This window comes from Apus apus, chromosome 2 (genome assembly GCF_020740795.1).
Source record: "Apus apus isolate bApuApu2 chromosome 2, bApuApu2.pri.cur, whole genome shotgun sequence".
NCBI lineage: Eukaryota > Metazoa > Chordata > Aves > Apodiformes > Apodidae > Apus > Apus apus.
This window is the reverse complement of record NC_067283.1, coordinates 45,231,644-45,255,569: the sequence shown is the minus strand read 5'-3', so window position 1 is coordinate 45,255,569 and position 23,926 is coordinate 45,231,644. Positions and strand designations below refer to the sequence as shown.

The 23,926-nt window shown below is 44.7% G+C and overlaps 1 protein-coding gene across 4 annotated transcripts in view; it reads right to left on the bottom strand.

Annotated features, from left to right (window-relative positions):
• Nucleotides 1–1,705: 1,705 nt before the first annotated feature.
• Nucleotides 1,706–23,926, bottom strand: part of TMEM108 (transmembrane protein 108) — a 257,116-nt gene continuing 234,895 nt past the window's right edge. For 2 of the 4 annotated variants that reach the window (XM_051610742.1, XM_051610741.1), the window contains 3 exons: nt 11,867–12,979; nt 3,489–3,643; nt 1,706–2,053 (listed from right to left, as the gene is read on the bottom strand). In XM_051610742.1, the coding sequence (XP_051466702.1) occupies nt 1,931–2,053; nt 3,489–3,643; nt 11,867–12,979 (1,391 nt within the window). In that variant the 3' untranslated portion in view covers nt 1,706–1,930. Of the gene's footprint in view, nt 2,054–3,488; nt 3,644–11,866; nt 12,980–19,005; nt 19,231–23,926 lie in introns of those variants that run through there. The other 2 variants (XM_051610743.1, XM_051610744.1) reach the window with 2 other exon arrangements.

Genomic DNA, 23,926 nt, shown 5'->3' with positions numbered 1-23,926 from the left:
ATTTTAGGAAGCCTGTAGCCCCTCATTCAGATCTGTGCCTCAGCGCAGTAGAAGTGCACACGAGGGACAGGGAGAAAGCAGGGGCAACAATGCTTCATGTCTTGGTCTGATTCCAGGCATCATTTAGTAGAGTTGTCAGGCTGCTCTAACAGCAGCCACTGGGACCACTGCTAGCAGGTGGGAACAGCTGGACAAGATGTGCCCCTGCTATAACTCCCTTTTCTGGTACCAGCTGTGGCTCACCTTGAACAAGGCATACAGTTAATGATGCTACACTAACCCTGTCCTGCCCAATCTTCCTTTTCTGTGCAATCAAGCGATAAACCTGAGCAGCCAGTGGCACTGAGCAGCCAGCTGGAGCAGGGGATAAACTCCCTGCTGCCTCACAGCCTGCTCCTGATGAAGTCAGGAGTGAAGGTAGAAAATAATCTATAAGGACTGATGGGCAAAGGTGGGGAAGAGGGTGGCCAAGGCCTCAAAGGACAGTGGACATTTCACTTACTGAACGATACAAAAAAAGTAATTTGAGAAGCAAACCTGAAAATTGGTCCCACAACAGTAACAGTTCTGAGTTGCTCAAAGAAAAAACATTGATTTGGGCTAAAACACTCCATGTTCCACATTAGCCTCACCTTGTAATGACCTTTTTTCACTCCATCATTTAAGTTTTGTTCACACCTGTTATTCCCCTAATGCTATTACAGCCTGCTATCTAGTGCTTAACTGGGTGGGACTGAAAGGCCATTTTGCTCTGAAACAAGACGTTTTTGCTCCTAAGGGCAGAAGGAAAGTCTCAGAGAGAAAAGGCGGGTATGAGGAAATTTGATTCAGTGACACTAGCAGTCTAAGCACATAAGATAAATAAAACAGCAGGGAAATGGAAATACAGTCAAATCCAGAGCATTCAATTGGTGGGAGTCCCTAGTCACCAGATTTGAAGAATTCTGATCAATTCAAAGGAGATTTTTGTACCTTTGAAGGGGACACTCCACATGCCTTCTTTTGGGGCTGTTTACTCTGCAGGAAATTATTCAGGACTCATTGGGCTGGAGCGGAGCAGCTGTGAGTTCAGCATGTAGTGTGGTTAGGGCATTTTTGCAGGAAAAAGAAGTCATTCTTGTCCTTGTTCATGTAGAACAGACTTGGAGCTCAAACTGGAACCTGGCTTTCCTGTTTAAGACTGAAAGGGGCAACTTTAAGTCATAGGGTACATTACTATCACAATGGGTTTGCCCATGTCTTGTGTGGCTCTGGATCCCATGGGTGCATCAGGTTTGTTTATTATCCCACTGTAGCTCAGCTTCCCTGCTCTACCCCTGCTGAGCTGGCAGAGCCTGGCTTGTTTCTGCTGGAAGGGGGACTCTGAAGGGCTCATCCCAGTCAGTGTTCAGGTGGTGCTGGAGTCACACACAGGATACAAGATGGGTACACGAGCCATATGGACTGCTGCTGGCAGCTGAGCTGGTGCTGCCTGATCTGTACCCTGGCTTGGCTGTCAAAAGTAAAAGAGTGACCAAAGTCATTTTACAGTAGGAGACAGGATGGTTGCTGAGCAGGGATGCTCACTGCCAGGCTGAGTGATGTGATGCAGTCTGCTCTACTCAACACACGCTACCTGCTCAAACCCAGCCTTATCCAATATTCTTCCAGACCAAGTACATTTAGCAGCAGTTTGTAAATGACAGTGAAGAAAACAGTCCTTCTGTTTTGCTTAGAAATACCTTTATTTTATAAAGCCACGGTTTGTTCTGTAAAGTTTTACCACACTTATAAAAAAGGGGCTGACAACTCTGAGGGAGAAAAGAAAAGCTGAAAACATTTCCTGTAATTCAGGGTTACACAAAGGTTATATTTATAATATATATATTTATTTATAATTTGGAGACAGTAGAGATGAAACTGCAATACGCGGTGGTGGGCAGCTGTGGGGTCATATTTCAGAGACTTGCTCATGTCCTACAAATAGTGTTTCTTGACAGAAGGGGTTCACAAGGACCATCCCGCTGTCACGGTAGTCGCCGTTGGCAGGAGATCGTGGTTCAGAGAGGTGGTCCTAGGAGAAACACAAGAGAAGCAAGGTGAGCAGTTCACACCCCTCACCCTCCACGAGCACAAAGGGCACTCTGCTGTGAACTCATGTGAGGAATGGACTACTATTTTTATCACTTCTTCCAGTTCTCCAAAAGTGCCTAACATTTCAGGAGCTCTGGCTCCTGGAGAGCTAAATTTGGTAAGCCTGTTTTGCCCTTCTTCAGGCAGTAGGAGCCATGAGTGAAGAGCTCCTCTGATAATCAGGCTGATTGTTTCTCAGCCTGGGGACCCAGAAGTCAGATACAGTTTTCTGTCCAGCCCAGCTGGGCTTGACTCCTCAAAGATGCATTTTCAGCTTCTTTCTAAGGTCCGAAAACCACCTATATAGTTCCAAGCTATCCAAGTATGCGCCTGTTCAGTTGCGTTCTGATCAGGTTTAAATTACTCGAATCAAATGATAAGCCTATTCACATATTCCCTGTATGTAAATATATATATATATAAAAATATATATAAATCTAGATATGTAAATATATATTCCCTATATTTATATCCCCTATATTCTTGGTAAGCCTAGACCAGGTCCTGCCTTAGCCTGAGCAACGTGTTTGCCAGCAAAGTGGGGTTAATGCAATTACTGTGAGTGCTTGTCTCATCACATCTCAGAGGCTCCTTTTTAAAAACCTTTTCTTTTCCTAATTTAATGAGATTATTTAGTCAGCTATCTGATCTGAAAATTCCTTTAGCATAAACCCATTGTTTCTAGGTTTTAAATACCTTTGAACGAAGCTAAATTATTCTTCTCTATCTCTGAGGCCAGGGGATACATTCCTATCACTAGGATCACCTGCCCGTGTCTGAAGAATCCCACTGAACCAGTCAGATCTCCTTAGTAAAGGCTGATGAGTAAACACCACCACTACCCACTCTCATACATTGTTGTTTTGACTGCCTATATACTGAGAACACGCACTCCCTGAACTGGTATTTGAGAAGCTATAGGCATCTCCTGAGACATAAATGCACAACATTTATTTGCATTATTAACTCCCACCACTCCTCTTACACAATGCTGTGGGGGACACACACAATAGACAGATTAGAAGGACCGACTGTCAGTAAAAAGCCAGCCCAAAAAGTTCTCCTAAGCACTCATGGTATGGCTAGACATTGGCCATAGGCTCAAAAGGATGAGAAACCTGGGAACAAATTCACCTAGAGGTGGTTAATTCCCATGACCTCTCAGCAATATGGAAAGTACCTGCAACAGTTACAATCTGGTTTCGGTGACATATTCATCCCATCTTACACACATGTGGGAGTGGGTCCTTCTCAAAAAGAAGTTTCCCTAAATATGCATAGGGATTTCAAGGCTTTATTCATAGGACTTCCTCGCCCCTTCTCCCAGCATGGCTTCAGTTACACTTTTCAGCTACTAGTTCTGCAAGGTGAGGTACCTCTGAAGTCTCCAGGGACTGGATCTCTCTCGGTAACTCTACAGCATGCCTATTGAAGTAGTCCATGGTAATAGCATTATTCCAATAGCTCAGGTTGTTTTCTGGGTTAGATGTCTTTTTCTTCCTCCTCATGCAGCAGACTGTCAGCAGAACTGCTGTCAATAGAAACATGAAAAAATATATTGGTTATTTCCTTTCAATAAGGACTCGTAAGTACCATGGATTTGGTTTTTTACATTACTAAAGGAGGGGCCTGGTGACCTTCATTCATAGCATTCACTCTCAGATTCAGCTCTCTGCTAAAAACCCCACACAATTAAGTCAAATTTGGGCCAAAGAGATGAGGCTTTGGGCTTGGCAGGAGATGCGTTTTTTACTTTCTTTTTGATGTGAGTTTATAATCTTCAAGATTTGGCTGCCTGGCTAATGAAAAGCTTTGGTATTGTAACAGGGTATTTTAATACCTCAGCTGGGATTTACAGACTCTCTGGGACAGGAGGCACTTCTCAGGGACTGCAACTGATGCCTCTGTGCAGATCTCTTCTGCTTCTGGCATGTTCAGACTCTGCAGCGAGGAGCACGTTAGCAAATGAGCAGTGAGAAATACCTCTCCTAAGCCTCAGACACCTAAATGCATGTAGTTGTACGTCTTCAACACGAAAGGTTTCTGCCCTGAAGTGCCACTGATCCTTGCCCCTGCCATCTCACATTCATAACTTGGATTTTGGGTACTTTTTGACCATGCTCCAAAACATCAAGTGACTGGCCAGGGGAACAGGTAGACTCCTGAGTGGGATGAAACAGGCTGTGGGATCTACTGATAAGTGTAATCCATTCCCCATATTTGCCTGGGTATCGGTGGTGTAGGAGCCTGGCTTTTTTTTCATATCTGCAGAGCACACTTCAGCTTCTGCAATCTGAAATATTTGAGTGTAAGGTAGAGCAGTTAGGCAAGACGAAGTGTGACCAGCAAGTGAAACTCGTTGATAGAGCTGTCTGGCTCCAAGGCCACAGACAACACTGCAGAGAATGCCAGGATAATGCTCCCACAGCAGGCAGGCTGAATACAAAGCTGGTTGAATGTTATTTCTGGAACAGCTTTAGGTTTAGTCATCTCTGTTGCAATTCACATGGGTAATCTTGGCAATTTTAGGAAAGCCAGGGAAACCCAGTGGAACAAGCTTACTGCTCCCACTGGTCCTTGCTCAGGCAGAAGCTGAGCCATATGCAAGGGTTTGTTCAGAATAGAAATGCATCAGCTCCGTGTGCTTATCTTATACCTGTGGAATTAACTGACCAGTTGTGCTTGTAATCTACCTGATTTATACAGGCAGGCAGGTAGCTGGATGTGTACTTACTTTGATTTGTACCTGTGAAATAGGGAATGCCCTGCTGTAAATTCACTCCATTATTTCTAAACCCCTTATGGTAAAAAAAAAAAGAGAGAAAATATTCATGAAGCAGAACAAGATATTATTTTCCTCAACTGCTGCCAACATTATTTATTAGAGTTATAGCCCAGAGGGAAGAAAAGGCTGCAGAGAGGTCAAAGCTGCTTTGTACGTTTTGACAAACTTTGCAGCTACCCATATGCCATGGGTCTGATTTCTTATTCCATCTACTCACACAAAATAGCAATACAAAAGTGCAAGGCTAGGGCTGTCTTTAAAACAAAAGAGTAAGCTACTAAGAAAAAAAAAACATTAACAGGTTTGAGTTCAGGCAGTTTGCCCCTCATTCCTAGGGAAAGGTGACCTTATGCTATAAATCTTCTGAAACTAACGGGAAAACCTCCCACATTGTTCCTGCAAGTTTTGGGATCGGCAATTAAACCAATGACACGAACTAAGTTCTACCTTTGACTCATACTGCTTTTTATCTATCACCAATACCTTCATTTGCTGACATGAGAGCGTGACCCCAGCTGCTGTGCCCACAGGCAGGCACCCAGCGAGGCCACCAGAACTGCTCTCCCTGCCCAGGGAACTGCCCATCCTCCCGAAGGGCTGTGTCTTCACTCCCTACTTTGCTGCTACCCTCTCTGTGTCCCAGCCCAGCTTGCAGGCTCATTAAGACTAGAAAGTGAAGTAGGACCTAGATTTAGTCCTCCTCACTGCTGGCAAGAGCCAACAAACCTTGGAGATTTTTAGCTCTTCAGCAACAACTGCTCCCCAAGGCACAGAACATTTTTGAAGGTGCCTGAGGGTCTGAGAGCCCCAGTAAAGCCAACTCCACCACTATGCAAATATTTTGGAAGTCTGAGGTTTTACAGCTAATAAAATGTTGTGGCTGCTGATGGGGAAGTATTGGATTGGGATTTTAGGAGCTGGAAAAGCAGTGACACTGAGTTGCGAGAGATCACTGTTCTTCCAGCAGGAAATGGCCTCCCCATGTCAAGATATGGTTACTATACAGCAATAATGCTCTCCCTTAATGACACTCTTGGCTTCCAACCTTAGTGCACACATAAGCAAAGGGATGGAAGACCATCCCTTTGGAAAATGGGTTCCTGAGCTTCCTCGACTATTACATGTTTTAGCAGAAGGCTGTCTGCCTAAGCTGCCTCAATTCAATGTAGAGGAGACCTGATTTAAGAGGCAGAGAGAGAACAGCAGGGCTGGAATAAGACTTTTTACCTCTTTCATCTCATATGAACTACCCTTTTGGGGGCATATTTTAGGGAAATTAAGGTAGCTAACATAGGACTGCTCAATTCCAGAGCAATACTAGGAACAGGGTACAGCTTTACCAATATTCTTAGATATCTATTTGCTCCTATGGTTAGAATTATGTGCATCACAGAAAAAGCCCTTGCCAGACAAATGGCCAGCAAAGACATAATAGGTAGATGCAATACAAAGAGGGCAGAGAGGGTCTGGAAGGGAGAAATGGCAATAATAAAACCAGCAGAACTGAAGACAGAAGCAGTAGCTGCAACACCCTGCTTACCTTTCCTGGTATATTATGTGATCTCTTAAGGACGAGAAACTGTTGTTGTTCGGTGGTGCCATTTGTCACCTCTGTTGCAGAGACAGCTCACCCTTTGGAAGATAAAGGGCTAACTCTGGTTTTCAAGCATTCACCTGGATCCTTTCTGGGAGTCAAAAAAAGCTAAAACTGACTTTTCGCTTTGCCTGGTCCATGTAAAGTCAACAGCAAATGCCACAAAAAGGACACTTCAGCCTAGTCCCTGGGTCAGCCTGAAGCTCCCCAGATAGAGGTTAGGATACATGGTAGGAAATATCAGGGGTCTCTGCAATTTTGTGGACACTGGAGGTTCAGGGAGTTCAGAAGCATTTCTAACTTGTATCCTTTGACCTGCTGCTAGTTTGAAGGGAGAAAAGTCAACCCACAAGTCCAGGCGTTGAGGGGCTGACAAGTTTTGGCTCTGATGCTGGCCTCCTTCTGGCCCTAAGGCAAATTAGGACTGCATTATCTCTCCCCCCACCCATGAAACATCCCATACATAGTACATCCCATGAATGGGAGAAAGGAGATTCTCACAGATGTGCAGGTTTCTAGGCTGGCAGGAACATGTCCATTATCTACTCTCACCTGCACAACACTTTGCACACCAGAAGACTTTCACCTGTTCACCATAAGCTGTATTTCAGGTACAGCACCTCTCACGGGAAAATACACAGCTTCATTTAAGGAATTTAAGACATGGAGTGACTGATTTCCATGCCATTCCCACAAAGTCAGCTTCAATGCTTGATTTCCATCATGGGGACATGTTTACATTGTTCTCGTTGTTTAAATACCTCCAGCTTAATCTGCCACTTCCTCAGTCTCCTCTTGCCTTTTTTATTAAAAGCTTCCACTATGCTATCAGAAATGTCCCCTATATATGTGGGCTTTGGCCTTTTCTTGGACTGCATGGTGACACAAGTAGAGTTATGTTGCATTTCTCAGCTCTTAAATCATTCACATGGCTCTTTTCTAATCTTCCAATGTTTTGTTTTGTTTTTTTTAAAAAAAAACATAAACCACCAGGATACGCCACATTTAATACTGGCCTCATAAATGCAGTGTAATGAGATCATACCAACTCCCTACAGTTTCCTGATAGTCTTTTCTTTCAACTCACTTAAATATTTTACCAATCTTATACAGCTGCATATCTGCTTCCCCCACTCTCTAACTCCCATGTATAATATGATGCTAACAGCCAAAAGCACTTACAAGTCAGGGAATATGCAGACCAAAGGATGTTAATTTACTTCTCACTATGCCTGCAGATCCTAACATAAATGGAGTTTCTACATAACCCTTTCCTCAGTGAGTGAAATAGTGGTTTTATCTGCATTTTTTTCAATTTCCCTCATTTACTGTGGTTGTCTATAGTAGTACAGCCTCAGCTGTGGTACAGGTATCATGATGTATTTGTTATTGACCACGGCTGCTTAGATCTGGAGAGAGGAGGCTCTTCTCCAGCTCAGCCTGAGCCCACACCTGGGGATCAGACTCAGGCCTTGCGATCCCTCTGGCTTCACACAGGGAATCAAACGTTTGTAGGCTTTGCAATGGAGAAAGTGGGTGAGATAATTCTGGAAAGCATTCCAGTGCATGAAATGAGAGCTAAGTGGGGTTAGGTCCAAGGCAATTCTTCATATATTCTTTGAGTTCTGCTGATGCCTGTGGTTGGAGGCTCAGCCTTCCTCTGTGTTTTCCTGTGTCAGCAGAACAGACTGAATGAATTGACTTCTGAGCATCTGATTTGCAAGTTTATGTTCTTCCAAGCTTTATCGTGTCATTCTGTAATTACAGAAACTTAAGTACTTGGAGCCCAAGGACCAGGAGGGTGGGTTTTAAGATGAGTTCATATTGTGTCCTGATCTGCATTGCAGAGCCAGGCACTCACACACGTACAAATGCACGTGCACAAAAACGTTCAAGGATGCCTGAAGGACACCACAAAAATAAACTGTGACATGCAGAAAATACTGATGTTATATATGACTTTGCTTTTCTGGGAATTCAAGGAAACAGAAATCTTCAATTTTTCAGCTCTCGAATGACGTTAGCAACGTTACCCCCGTTATTTTATACCATGAAACTGAGGTACCAAAAGGTGAAATGACTTCCCCAGGTTCACGCAGCAGACATGGCTTGCACATTCCTATTCAAAGCATTACTTTTCTGGCTGGCATTTTAGTGGATTTCAGTGGGCCTCAGAAACCTATGCATTCCTAAACAAATATGTACTGTGAGGACAGGGAGGCTAAATCCTATCTCTTAACTCAGCAGGTGAGCTCCTGAGGCCCAAGACTTCAGGCTAGTGCTATAACCATTGAGCCATGACACCAGCATGGCCGCTGGGACCTTCTGGTCCTCAGTGGGGCCCAGAAATGCTGAACAAACCCTCTGCTGCTTCCTGCTCTTACGTGCAAATCCCCCTGGCAGGGACAGGCCAGCGAGGAGTCCCAGCGGGGTCTTTCCTCCATGAGGAGAAGCTCAGTGTCCTAGGCACCTCTTCCAGTGGGGACCAGGAGCCAAGGCCTCCTGTGGTCACCCCCTCATTGCTATGGAAAACAACCCCAAGTATTCCATGAACAGGGGCCTGAATCTCAATATCCTAGAAACCTCCACTGTTCAGCATCACAAGGTAGGAGAGAGGCTGTTTTCTCAGTCCGTGCCCACAACGCCCGTGAGAGCCTCCCACTGAAAGCATTTCCCCCCCTTGAAGACGAAATGAAAGCCAAACGGCTGTACTCTTCACCCACCTCTCACCGCCAGCCCCCTCCAGACAAGAGGGGACGCGCAGACGCCGGCGTGGGACCGTCTGCTCCCCAGCCGCCGGCGCCGGGAGGTGGCGACAGCCCCCCGCGCACACCCGCTCGGCGGCCGCACCGCACGCCCCGCAGCGCAGCCTGCCCTCTGCGTGCCTGCGGCTGAGGGCACCCAGGTGCTCCAGGGTCGGAAAATCACAGGACAGTTTGGGCTGAGAGGTCTCAACCCCACTACACGGACACTTCCCACTAGACCAGGTGGCTCAAAGCCCCGTCCAGCCTGGCCTTGGACACTTCCTCCAGGGAGGGGGTATCCACAACTTCCCTGGGCAACCTGGTCCTGTGTCTCACCACCCTCACATTAAAGAATTTCTTCCTAACAGCCAATCTAAATAAACCCTCTTTCAGCTTAAAACCATTCCCCCCTTGTCCTACCACCCCACACCCTTGTAAAAACCCCCTCCCCAGCTTTTCTGCAGCCCCTTTCAAGTACTGGAAGGCTTCTATAAGGTCTCCCTGGAGCCTTCTCCAGGCTGAACAGCCCCAACTTTCTCAGCCTGTCTTCATAGCAGAGAGCTCCAGCCCTCAGATCATCACTGTGTCCCTTCTCTGGACTTGCTCCAACAGCTCCATGTCCTTCCTGTGCTGGGAGCTCCAAGGCTGGATGCAGTACCATGTGCCCCTCCAGCGTGCAACAGAGAGAGAAGCCACAACCCATAGATGTGCATTTGGGTGAAAGTGCTTTAGGCTGCAATAACTCATGTTTATTCTCTTACAAGAATAATCTATGCCTGTACAACAGTACTTATGGCACAGTTTAAGCACAGTCATATGAACACACGCTGTTCTGGCACATAAAAAGAAAAGTTTAAACACCACTATTTAATGAATAGTGGATTAGAAGTGCTGTCAACAGACTCTTCATATTGTTATTACTACTAATAATAACTATAATTAGCCATATAACTCATATATGGCGCACTTGCAGCAGAGACATACACCAGATTACACACTGGTTATGCTTCCTGTTCTTGGTTGGTGTGGTATAATATGTTGTGCTTTGTATTTAGAAGCTTTCTATCCAGATCATCTTTCCTTCTGAATACAAAACATAATGATTTTAAGAATTTATTTGATCCTTTCTTTCTACCGATTGATAGACAAGGAAGGCACTGTTCATCAAATTATCAGATACTGCTGCTTCTCATCACGCTGTGCTTGCTGGATCACAGTTTCTCCTCCCCATCTTTTGCAGAAGTCTGTATGCACCCTTCTGCTGTGCTTTCACTTTGTTTTGATTGTCCATCTTTTATGTTGAGGTCTTGCTCTCACTCGTGGTTTTAACCACCTTGGCAATAGGAGAACCAATGGTCCCAGAGGTACCATCTAAGAGATATGCTGAGCAAATCCTGTAATTTGCAGCTGCCAAAAGGATCAGTGCTGCTGCCTCTCCAGGTGTGCGTTCCTGCAGCCTCATCCGCTCCAGGTTGCACGCTCATCTGACACAGTGGGAGGGCTGATTGAGCTCAGTGGGTGGACAGAAAGTACCAAAGAGCAAAGTGAAAATTTTGTGGCCATTTTAGCAATCTCGGAGTGGCTTGGGGCAGTCTCAGGTCAGGCCCAGGAAGAGGGAGAGGAGCAGGATCAGGTGGCTGCAGCTCAGAGAGGGCTGGAGAGAGCAGCACTGTCCTTTTGGCAGGAGTAAGCTGTGTGCAAAGCTGGCTCAATCAGCTCACCTAATAGGATTAATACTCAATATTGTTGGCTGCTATCCTCTTATGCTTCCTCAGGCATCAAAGGCTGGGAAATTTTTATGTTTACTCCACTCTAACCAGATCAGCACCATCACACCCCACAATGCATTCAGTGGTTCCCTCTTGGCTCTGTAGTGTGAAACCCCAGAGGGTATCTTGTCCTACCTTGCAGTTATAACCCTGCTAAGCAGGGGACACCCTGGACTCAACTCACAAGCTTTCTCACAATTCAATCATGTGTTGTTTTTTGTAATTGAGTCAAATGATGAGAACATCAGCCAGCTCTGGAAACCCAGACTGCCTGCAGGTGGCTATCTCCTGGCGTCTGAGGGCCAGAATTTCAAACTCTTCCTGCTCCCTTGGCAGCTGCAAAGTTGGGAGGAAACAAGCACTTTGGTTATCAGACTTTAAAACCTGATAGTTTATTAACTGTCTGCAGTGGAGTATTTTGTTGTGCTGGAAAACTGGTGTTTCCTAAGGTATTAGTGATTACAACTATCATTCATCTTTTGAGTTAGCAGTGGGATTTTTAACCCAATTCCAGGGCAGAATATAGCAGTTCCTAGATTAAAGACTTGCACAATTTTTGGTCACCAGTTTAAACATTTTGAAGTAAAGCTGCTTTGCCTTCTAGAGTTGTTCAGCCATGAGTTACACCCTCAAATGGAGGGCCTAAAAATACTAAGTGATTTCTAATAGCAAAGGAGCAAGCACGCTTTGAGTATAGACATGGAAGCCCTGCATTTTGGAGCTAAGCACTTCGGTAAGTGAATGCATTAGTGATTGCTTCTCATCCATCTCAAGGTCTCCACCTGGTCCTTGAACCATGGGCTAAAATCTGAATTTTAAGGAAAGAGAAAAGGAAAGCAAAATAAAGCAGCAATTAACTTACAACATGAGGATATAGGTACGCTGATGGCCAGAATGATCCAGGCAATGTCCATCTTGCTGAGACAGATGGTTGCTCTGTGCTGGGGTTTGTCCCCCTCAGTGACATGGGAGATATTTCCTTGCACTCCAGGTTTCCAGGTCCCAGCAGGAACCAGTCTATTTAGGAAGTTCCCAGTGGCAGTGGAGCCAGCTGTGGAAATGGAACTGGACAACCTTGTGGTGGGTGCTGTGGAGAGAGCATTGCCCAGCAAGGTCGTGTTAGTCACCTCACCATGCTGTGCTGGAGCGGGTCCCTTGGGCTCTCCAGCTGCTGGGGAGGAGATGCTGATGTCAAAACTGGTCTGAACCGAGTGACCCGCTGCTGCTGTTGCAGATCCAGGACCAGCAAACAGGGGGACATTTGTACTGAGATTCAAGGTCACCCAAGAGTTGTTTTTGCTCAGCATATCCCAAACACCGTAGTGGGTGGGTTTAAAAGGCACCGACACTGCTTCAGGATCAGTTGATGGTCCAGCAGTTGTGGTGGCAAAATCTGCCTCCTGCACTACTAGCTCGGCCCCATCCCCTCGCTCTGCTTCCCTAAGGCTCCCTGAGGTGCCCTGGCGGGGAGAAGGGTCTGAGTGTGTAGTTCTTGCCAGCCCCATGCCATTGGGATCACTGGACGCTGTGGTTTGGGACTGAAACGGGTGGTCTGTGAAAGGGCTCCTCAGTGCAGGGAAGGGAGAGTGCAGGGTTGTCTTTAGGTAAGGCTCTGAGGACTCCGAGAAGTTGCCTTTGAAAACCTGGAATATTTTGCCCTTGGGGCGAGTCTGTCCCGTGTACAAAGCGCTCTGGTTGTATAAATGATACGTTTCCTGTTCACCAGGGTGGGGGCTGCTCACTTGCTTCTGCCCGGTGGAACGGGCTCTCTCCGGCAGGCTGCTGGGATGGGGGACGGCGTGAGTGGACGTGGGAAGGGGCTCTGCCGCGTGGCCGTCTTTGTGGCGAGGTGTTGTTCCCATGGCTGTGACAGTGGGAGTGTCCATCGGGAAGCCCTGAGAGGAGGAGACCGTGGGAGACAGTGCCTGGACAGAAAAAAACAGCTCTTCTGTCAGTGCCAAGATCAGTAGAACACCTGGAGGAAAAAAAATAAACACAGAGAGAGGGTGAGACACCAGGGAGGGACCAGTGGATGAGGAACGGCGCAGCTTGCGTGTCTGGCAGGAAGGAAGACCTTCCGTGTTCTGCAGGACAGAAAAGTTAGCATTCAACTTTCTTGGCTTCTCATGGAAAGTAGGAAGAGAAAGGAAAATCTGCAGGGGAAGTGTTGGCCCCATGGATGTGGGAGCAGGAAGGTGGGAACAGGAAGGCTGCAGGGAATCTCTGCAGCAAAGGCAGGGAGAAGCTTGCAGAATGGACTTGGGAGAGCGCTTTAAAGTGCCACAGGCAGCTACAAAATATCCTACTCTTTAGGAGCAGAAACAAAAGACTTTTTTTTTTTTTGGCCAGGAGGCTTCCAGATGAACATCTACATCATTATGAAGGACCTCAGTCCACTCATTCTTTTGGCTGCAAAATCATAAATTTGCCTCCCTCCAGTCTTGGATGCCATTAAGCAATCTGTTTTTTTAGAGAGCAGCTGCTTAGCCCTTGCTGAAAATTAGGTCAAGACGGGATGTCTGATGAGAGGGCTTCCTGGGATATATATGCTGCCCTTTACTTAGCAACGTTGAAAAACCTAGTCACTTTAAATTTGGGAGTCTTGAGATGTGGAAAATCTCCAAATATTAAAAATGAACAAGAAAACAAAGCTATCACAGTCTTTTTAAATGCCATGTGATTATTAGGGGTCTGACTCAATCTAACACAACTGCCCTTTGCACCCATGCACAAATGTTTGATTGCAACCTGTTCTGTGCTGACATGTGCTCTGGGACTGTATTGTGTGAAGTTTCCCTCCCAACACCCTCTGTGGTGCACATTGCTTCATGAGGTACCAGATTCACACTGCTGGGAACATCAATTCTTCCATTTATTCCTAGTCCAGATAATGGACAGGGGCAGCCGCAGTAGCATAAACCTCCCTGGGGTGCAGGGCCAATACACCCTGAGTTAGCATGACCTGCAGGGACCACATCAATCACATGTCACCACTTCCATATGTTGAAGCTGTTGAGTGTAATGTGGATCTCTGCCCACTAGGAAGCACATGGAATAAATCCATTTTGCACAGTCCACTGAGCATCATCAGATGGCACCACTAGCAGCATGCTAGTGTGAATTTCAGCCAGTGGTGTCAAGGTGAAAGATGTTGTCACAGTCTTAACAGAGCAGGGAGACAAGTTCATCAAAGCTGCAGGATTCTAAACTGGGTAACGAGCACCTTTCAGCCAAGACTGTGGAGTATCTTCCTGCCCCCTTCTCTGCCTTCCTCCTCTCTCCAGGCTTACCAGCTTTCTTTGTGAGAGTTGTTATGCCATTTAGTTCTACCCTACCTGGGAATATATGTTCTGGGCACCAGCAGACAAGGAAGACAGGGACTTGAAAGAATATTTCTGATTAGGTGTCCACTGTGCCCTAGGGCTCTGTTGCATGTTGGCCAGAGATAAACATGTTTATTCCAAATCCTGTGCATCGTTCACCAAAGAAGTAGTACCTGTTTCTCTAACCCAGCTAAATGCTCTGATTTGATCCCTATTTGACCACCATTTCTGAACCAGAACAGCACAGAGCTCTACAGCAAACAAAATTCACCTCATCTTGCCCCCAGGAGCCTCCTGTTACTTCGCAAAATATCCAGATGAAAATACTGACTTGATAACATGGTGAGAGTCAGTTCCAAGCAATGCACCTTCCACTGCCTGATGCTAAAATAAGCTCTTTAAAAAATAAAAAAAAATTCTGAAATAAATCTTTCTGCCAAATAAACCATCATCTTGGGTACTGCTTCCCAGTTCCTAGTCAGCCACAGACAATTTGGTCTTAGCAGAACACCTAGTCAAAGAGAAAAACAGATTCTGTACACTGACATGCAACCAGAAGAGCAGATCGTACTTTACTCATGAAGCATCACTCTTGGAAATGAAAGGCAGGAGTTATCTGCACGTTTTTGGCAGCACTTATTCTGAGGTCAAGGTCAAAGCAGACATTCTAGTGTCCATATGGCTAATATTTCATGCCAAGACAAGCTGCTGCCACGGAACAAATTCAAAGAGGAAAGGATGATGATTTATTTTGGATTTGGTGTGTGGAGATAATGTTTCAGGAAAGTTTAGGCCTGCTGTTCTGAGTGCAGAAGATAAAGTGCACTGGCAGATCTTATGAGAGACTAGATTATAATGATTGTAATGCCTACTACAATTTTTTGATGTTCTTTGTGTAACTACTTTCTCTCACACCTCACGCACAGAACATCTCTGTTGAGATAATGTTTTCCTCAAGGATATTCCTTGAGGAATAAAGAAGTTGTCAGCTTTTCCGCATATTGTGCCCTGGGGTTAGAAACCCTGATCTCTGGCTAAAAGCCTACCAAATATCCATTTCCACTTCACAAAATACTGATAAATCAGTAGCTTGCTGCTTATAAAGATTTACAATCTCTCTGGGACAGTCTGTTGTGGTAGCAGGTCACCACACACCAGGCATGGGAGGCCACATACATTTAGCTAGTACCTTTAGGTGGCTTGTAAAGTATGAATAATTATTCAAAGGAAATACTAAATCAGAAGTAATTTATCTGACAGTGAACAACAACCTCCATGACATTTGGCTGTCTCGGGCTGTGGCAAATCAGGTTTTGCTCATCTGCTAGAGTCCCTTTAACAGCCCCTGCAGAGCCACCATGGCTCCATAAGCTACAGCTGCTTAGGACTTTTTTTCACTGATTGAATGGACCAAAGTAACTCCTTCAGTGGCAACCAGAGCTAATCTGTGCCCCTTACTACTGAAAAAATACTCATCTTAGTAGATCGTTGCAAAAATAGCCAGTGTTGTATATTTAGGGAGAACCAGCTGGTAATAAGAACTTCACAATGGGTTTTGCTGCCCCTTTTAAGTAAAATTAATTTGCTTAATATTTGATCAACAGCCAACTGGAAAGCAGAAGCTGGAACTGGTATTCTCAGATGCTCTGCATCATCACCTAAGCGTGCTGTGTTTAGATTTGTGGTGGCCTGAATGCCCAGAGCTCCCACTTTTCTATCACTTGAGGATATGCAATGTCTTACAAACTGGGACTCTTATTGAGGTCTCTGATATTAGACTGCCCTGTTTGGCAACTTCGGTTTAAGCCTAGGAAAATCATATTCTGAGTTTCTCTACTAAAGTGCAGGAGGCATTTGTCACAGAAGTGGACTTAACCAACTCCTTCAAATTTCTTCCCTTCCCAACCTCCGTCTCTGCTTCACAAATGCACCCATGCTGAGATAAAGGCCATGATGGCTACAATGCCAATTGTCCCCTGGTGCCTCAGCTTACCCTCAGTCAGACTAGCACTGAAAGGAGACCTTCTGGTTGCTATCAAGTTGTCATGGCCAAAGTTTTGATATCCCAGGTGAGATGGTACACAGCAGATGCTCTTGGTCAGTTCAAAGCACTGTCCTGCACCTCTTTGCCAAAATCCTTCAGTTTTGGCAGCTTAAGACTCTTAGGACTGATCCCATTTAAAGCATGAGCTCTTTAGGGTAAAGACTGACAATTCATAGTATCTGCTGGCATAATGGTAATATAGACTGATGTAGGCACATTATATCAAATAGTAATAATTAATTATATTTTCAAAGGTGAGTTCACTCTATTAAGTTTTTTCATAAGGAGCCATTTCTAAGGTACAGGGGCTCTTGCCCAGAAGGGATCAAACTGGCTTGGCTTTTAAATGCTGTGTGTCAAATTCCCACTTCTGGAGTCTAATTTTATGACTGCATTAAAACCATTCAACCCTAATGAGTAGACTGATAGACCTGATGTCTCTGTAGTGCAAACTGTGTCACCCTGTGGTCTTGGTGCATAGTGCACCAAGAAGGGAATATTAAGTATAGAATTAATTCATTCAAGGATGAAGCAGAGTGGCAGCAGAGTGTATACAGAAGGTGTCAATGTGCATTTAGCCATAAAAACTCATTCCTGACAACATGGTGCAATGGTTCAAATCTCAACAGGATCTCCCTGCAGTGTTTCACATGAGGAGTCTGGAATTGGTGTGTACAGTTGTGTATGTGAAGAAAATGAAGGTGTTTCTTTACAGCAACATTTTAAAAGGCTGTGGTTGATGTCCTCAGTGAATCTCAGAAAAGTTGGGGGTTAGGAATATTTTGCTTTCCCAGACTATGAAATCTGTGGAGTCCTACCCTTTGGGAACTTCGTCATGGCCATTTTATTTGCACATAAGAGAGAGAACTGCCTCCCTCCAAACCACATAAACAAAGTGATTTGGGCTCTAGCAGCTGATGCTCTTTAACTGTTTTATCTCAGGGCCTCAGGAGCCCCTGTTAGGAGCCAGTGTGCTGTCAGAGGACAGCATTAAGAGGCTTCATTTAGGACTCAATATCACCTGGTGCTGCACAGGACCTTTCATGGGCACTTCAAGAACAGCCTTTTTGTGTGACATGGCAGAGTCAGCTCACGCATTCAGCCTCCCCGGGTACCTCCTTTAAACAACACAAACTTACATAACTTGTGATTTAAACCCTGTGGAAATGTTTCCAATGACTTGAGTGGGCTTTGGACCAAGTCCTAATTGCCAAAGACCCAGTGGAAACTTTTGAGCTGTGCATTCACATTTTCTACAGCAAATGAATGTGCACAACAAGCTCAGTCTGGCGTTTGACCCCTTCTGGCCTTTGCTCCCTCAGACCTTGCAGCAAGACAGAGGCACTCTGAGCAGTACTTGGCAAACATGTTTGCTGTAGGACATATCAGGAAGAGCTTTTTTTGTGCAGAGACCTACTGCTGGACTCATTGTTTCAGACTGCTGTGAGCAAGGGAAGAAAAGGCAGCCATCCTACAAAGGACACGTTATCTACAGACCCTGGGCTGGGGAGCACGTGGGCACCGTGTGGGATGCTGAAGCCTCTCCATACTTCCAACAGTCTCCACTTACTAATAGTGAGAGAAGCTTATGCAAAACCTGTTCAAAGCAATAAAAATACTACTGCAAAGCAATAAAAATACTATTGTTGTAATTAAAGCTTTCTTCACGGCACTATTAACTTCTCCTGTGTCTCTCAGCGAAACCAAAATGTTAGCGGGAGAAAAATGAAGCTTTAATAGTCAGAAACTGTGCAGAAAGTATGTATTGTTATTGTTGTTATGGTAATTTTCTTTGAAATCTGTCAAAGTAATATGATTTTCACACACAATAAAGCAGCCTTTGCACAAACAAAGAGTTAAGAAGATTTCATCTCCATGATTGGTGGCAGAACTGAGGGAAGAAAAAGTGGGTTACTCTGCATAGAAAATTTATTTTCCCTGCCTGTCTATCAGTGGTTGTCAAGCCAGAACCCCCAGAAGCTAACTTACAAGTTACTGTCTGTTTTCCCTTGTATGTATTAGACAGGGTGCTCAACCTCAACTTCAAAACACAGCTATTTGGTAACATGCAGAGAATGAGACACACAGAGTAACAGCTCTATGTGCATAATATAAAACAACATCAGCAGAAGCTCTAGAAATCACGTGTACAAACACAAATTAAGCAGCACTTGCTGATTCTCCCTGTGCAACAACAGTAACGATTACTACAGTTTTCATGAGGCAAGAATGTCCCAGTCCTTTACCAACACAAAACCACTGCAGAACACCACTATTGCCTCTAAGATGCACTTCCATTACAGATTTCGAGAGAGTGAGTTGGTAAATCACGACTCATTTATGGCCCTCCAATGTTTTAAACAATGGGTGATATATATAGGACAGTGTCGTGTAGTTACAGAGCAGGCAGCTCCCAGTTCTTTCTCACACTGCACTGGAGACTCACAGATACTGTGGGAATAGGTGCTTTAGAAATGCTTCGGATCCCCTAGTCAGCTAAATATACACAGACATCTGAGCTATTGAACCTTGTGAAAAGGCTCACCGACAATCTAGGACAGCAGTAATTACTGAGAGGAGCATAATAAAAAGAAAGAGTCTGACTCTAGCTGCTTGTTCAAAGCAATCACTTACCTGAAAATATCATTTGGACGTGTCAGCAGACATCCTCACCTGCTCACATCACACCAATTTGGAAGCTTCATCCCTCAGTAGAAAAAGGAAAAATACATCTTCTCCCTAACGAGGCAGCTGCACGCAGGAGTTGCTGTTATTGTTGGAACTGATTTGGAGGAATGAGGACAGAGACAGCCCAGGCAGGCGTGTCTTGCAGAGCTGTGCAGCAAGAGGGCTCGCTCCTTTATGGAGTACCTTTGCAACTGCAAGGCAAGATTACTTACTGAGCCAGTCCCCTTCTCTGCCAGCAGATCGAAGGGCTGCTTGGTATTCCAGCTTGGTTTCCCATTAAGTCCAGATACAGTTTGTCTGACATGGGTCTATTCAGATGCCTGAGGATTGCTGGCAGTTCTCATTTTCTGGGAACAAAACAGCAACAAGCACCCCAGCTGCACGTCCTTGTGAGGCTGTTCAGACCCTATTTCAAGGCAGAGTGCCCTCCCTCCAGTGCAGTGTTTAGCTTTTTGTGTGTGGATGGATTTTACAGATCTACCTCCTGCTTACATATCTCCACCAGGCTTTCCACTTCATTCAATTATCTCTAATGATATTAATATTCCTGTCAGAGGAAAATATGGGGAATGAAATAGTGATCCTCTTTGTTCTCCTTCCTTTGCTTATTTTATTTCTTCACCTCTCAGTGAAGCAAATTCAAGAGCAATTTCTATTTGTAACCATAAAGAAGTCCACAGATCCTGTGATTCCTAAACCCACAATCCTGCCTCCCTTCTTCTGTTTCTTTGGGGTTTTTTGTTTCTCTTTTTCTCTCTGGCACAGCTGGGTGTCTGGAAGAATACACCACTTAAAGAACACAAAAACTGCCCTGTGCAGCCAACCACCAACTTCTCAAAAGGCACGGGGAAATGGTAAGAGAGCAGTAAGTTGGGGGCTTCTTGAGAGCAGTACAGGAATGCCCCAGGAGTCTGAGTCACTCTCTGTTTCAGAGTTCCTGTTGTATCCAGGGGTGCTGCAACAGCCCGAGCAGTTATGTTATATGGGCTTCTCCCAAAATACATTCCTAACATTTTGCTAGAGAGAAAAGCCACTTCCTTCTTTCCTTTAATCATACCAGGTGAGAAGACCCTCCTTTTTCAGGCCTTGGATACAAGCACATTGCAGGCAGACTTCTGTTTTTTTGACGCCGCAGCCAAAGAACGAAGTTGTGGCACCAGATTTGGTATTTGGCAGCACTAGCAGCTACAGGATCTCTGACAGCAACCCAGTGCTGATTTTTGGGGACTGAAGTTGCTATCAGGAAGGTCAAGCAGGAGTGTATGTCGTATCACAAGTATATTTTACTCATAAGTTACACAAACTCTGTTTTCACAGCCATGGTCATTTCATGGAGGACATGGGAAGCCAGTGTACAAATAATAATCTAAGATCTGCTTTTCATTTTTGTGCTCTTCTGCTGATGCTCCTTTTCTCCCTGCCATTTGCAGTTCACTTTTCACCCTTAGCGTTTCGAGTCTGAAGGATTTTCTAAACTAAGACATTTAGTGCATTATAAAAAAAAAAAAAACAACAGGCCTTACAAATATCAGCTTGTTTAGCAGTTTCTAGAACTCAGGGCTGATTAAGAGCTTGCTGCTGAAACAATGATTTAGCGGGAAGCTGCAGCTGGTGTAACAAGAGAACCATGACACGTACTTTAACCTTTGCTGGAGGATTTGCCACATCTGTAAGTAGTAACTCACCACAGATTTCTTCCCTGTGTGTTGTCATGGATGGAAACATATGGCTCTAAATTACAAAGATTGTTGTTTGGAATGTCAGATGAAAACTCTTCAGAAGGACAGAGGCTCTGTGCATTCCCTTGTCTAAAAACACATGGGAAAAAAAAAATAATAATTAAAAGCCCATGAGTGTTCCTTGGTCTGACAGATCCTCCCTCACACAAAGCTTGTCCAGCCCCAGTTTTGCAAATGCACATCCCTTCCTTTCCAGCCTTTACTTGGCAGCAGTTTTTGTTGGCAGGATGCTGTTGCCAAGGGAGACAGAAAGGATGTGCAGCTGGCTTTTCTTTCACCTGCACTTAGTGCTGCTGATCCTATTTATGTTACTGCAGAACCTTTGGCTTCTAAGAGACCTACTGTCAATGTCACCGGACCTTTTGAAGAGTTTTGACAATGACACAAAGAGCTGTGGCCTCTGATGGAAAGCTTAAAATAGGATCTTGCCAAAGAGTGGACGCAGTTGGTGTCACAGATGCTGACTCAAGCAAGGGTATCCATTTCACAAGCAGCAATAAGAAGGGGGAAAGGAGGATTCAAAGCCATCTTAAAAAGGTTTCTAATAACCCCCCAGAACAGTGAGTAACTTCAGATATATAAAAGTTACATGCCTAGTCTATGGTGGCCATGGCTCTGGCAGGCAATTCACCCCATCCATAGGTTGACAAGTACCCCAGGGAGGTTCCTCTCCTTCCATTAGCAAAAGAGGTCACATAGAGGATGATGAGCTTTAACTAGATGTCCAGCTTGCAAGTGATGAAAATTAGGTGAGATGAATCCCACTTCGTATCCCTCTATCTATTTAGATGGCATTATCATAAAGCTAATCAAGGATTTCTTTAGTACAATAAAGGGATAAATAGGAGTGGTGTTTGAAAAGGTGAAATGTAGTCTCTGTATTGCAATACTTTTTAGGAGAAGAAATCCCACTGCTTTGGACATTCAGAACCAGTTTCTACTGAATACCAGACAACAAGCCTTAGACAGCAAACACTTCATTGGCATGAAGAGTAGACTAGAGCAGGGCCTGGCAGTCTTTCCATGGCAATGCCCTAGGAAACATTTTTCATTCCTGAATTAGAGGATAAGTGGGCAAGCACAAATTCAGCTGAAAATAGGAGCTTCTGCCTTTCAAAGAAACACCATGCTACCCATCAGCTGCACCTGACCCCTGCAAGGCAAGATGTCTGGTGCCTGCTCAACTGGAAAGCACCAGGTAGCATGAGGAAGTAGTAGACACTTCTTCACATGTAAGACTTTTTCCTAAAAATCACAGCTACCAGACCTGCTGCACCCCTTTCAAAATCCTCCCAGTTGAAGTCAGAGGTAACCAAGTCAGAGGCTTTTGATTCCAGCACCAGATGATATGTCTCTTCCAAACACAGTATCTTCAGGACCAAGCCTCCAGCTCTCAGTAAATTACACCATTTACCTACCAATCAAGAATATTTATTCCACTCAGGACATTCTTTCATTACAACACAGTCATTTTTAGCTTGTCTTCTCTAAGAAAACATTTATAGGAACAGTTTGTCTATCACTCTGTTTGTCTTTCCCAGAAACTTCTGATCCATGGCTGATTTCAAATATTATAACATGCTGTATGAAAACTGGTGAGGAGACAAAGCAGAGTGTCCTACTCATGGATTCCTCTGCTTCTATGATGCAAATCTTTTTCTCCCTACTTGCAAAAGCTGTGCTTACAGTCTCCAGCTGCAGGTACAGAAATGTTGATATTACAACCAGAAGGGATGTTACAGCTATGCACACGCTGACTAACTTCTACAAACCCTGAAGGTATTTCAGTCATTTCATCTGTTCACTGAAAGTAATTTGGATGATTTATTACTTATGGCCCCTTCAAACATATTATTGCCTCCAACTGTCTGGTTACTCTTGTACTTGATCTGAAATGAAAGCTTGTAATGAGGAGTTTGCACTCATTTGTTATGTGAGCAGGTAACACACAATTAGAAGACAACTATGATATTTACCTGCAGGAAAGCTCTCCTCTGATGTTTGACTATAGCCTGGTTTAATGAAAAGGGATACTGTGCCTCAACATGAGTAAGTGACTCATGAAGGGGCTTGTGCAGTTTTTCACTGCCTCAGTTTATCCTTTGGGCAAGTGAGAACACAATCAGGTCAGGATCAAAGGAGTCAGCATATCCAACATGGGGGACTGGCTACTGGTTTCAGGGAAAAAAGGGCCAGATTTGAATGGGAATAACTCCCAAGGTGGACTCAGGCTATAAAAAAATAGTAAGAGTTTCCACAGCCAGATTATCTCCTGTGAGCACAGCCCCAGGATGTAAGGTTATACATAAACCAACCAGAAAGGCTGCAACATGCTGCTCTTTTTGCCTGCTGGATGATACAAGGCTAGCAAGACCTCTGGAGTGGATGTAAGGTTGCTGAAGAAAGAAGTGAGCTGTTACTTTTCATTTCTGTTCAACCTTCCTAGAAACCAGCAACAGCTTGCTTTTGGCTTTTGGAACTAAAGTTTGTAACGCCTCTTAGCTGTTTTGAGTTGAACCTGGCTTCAGCTAGACTCATTTCAGAATAACCTGGATGTTCACCATGGCCCAGCTCCAATGAGCCACATTGGTGCTCTGTGGCTGCTCTGCCAGGAAGTCTGCTCACAGCACCAGGCAGTCAGTGAAGCCCTTCCACAGCCTGCAATGTGTGGAGATGCATGCCTGAAACTCAAGAATGTCAGGGGTGCATGTTCCATTAGGACATACAAAGATAAAAGGGAAAGATAACACTCCTGTCTTGAAAATACCAGCTGCTCACTGCAGAGATGAAGAAAGGATTTTTTTGCTCCATAAGGTGAACTGTAAGATTGCACAGGTTTTGAGACATGGTTTTCTTGCCATCCTTTGAAGCTGGCTATTGGTCTGGAAGTAACGATGGTCCAACTTGGTGGAGTAAATCGTATGTTCTTATAAGTAAGGTCATAACAGTAGCCAGATACAACTTCTGCTAACGAGAACAGGACTCCACTGCTTATGTTTCACTCAGTGCCACTGCTCCTGAACTAGATTCAAGAAGTGGAGATACACAATATCGTACATAAATAACATAAGGGTGAGATTACATGGTGATACAGCACACGTGATTAGTCAGGGGATCAGTAATTCAAG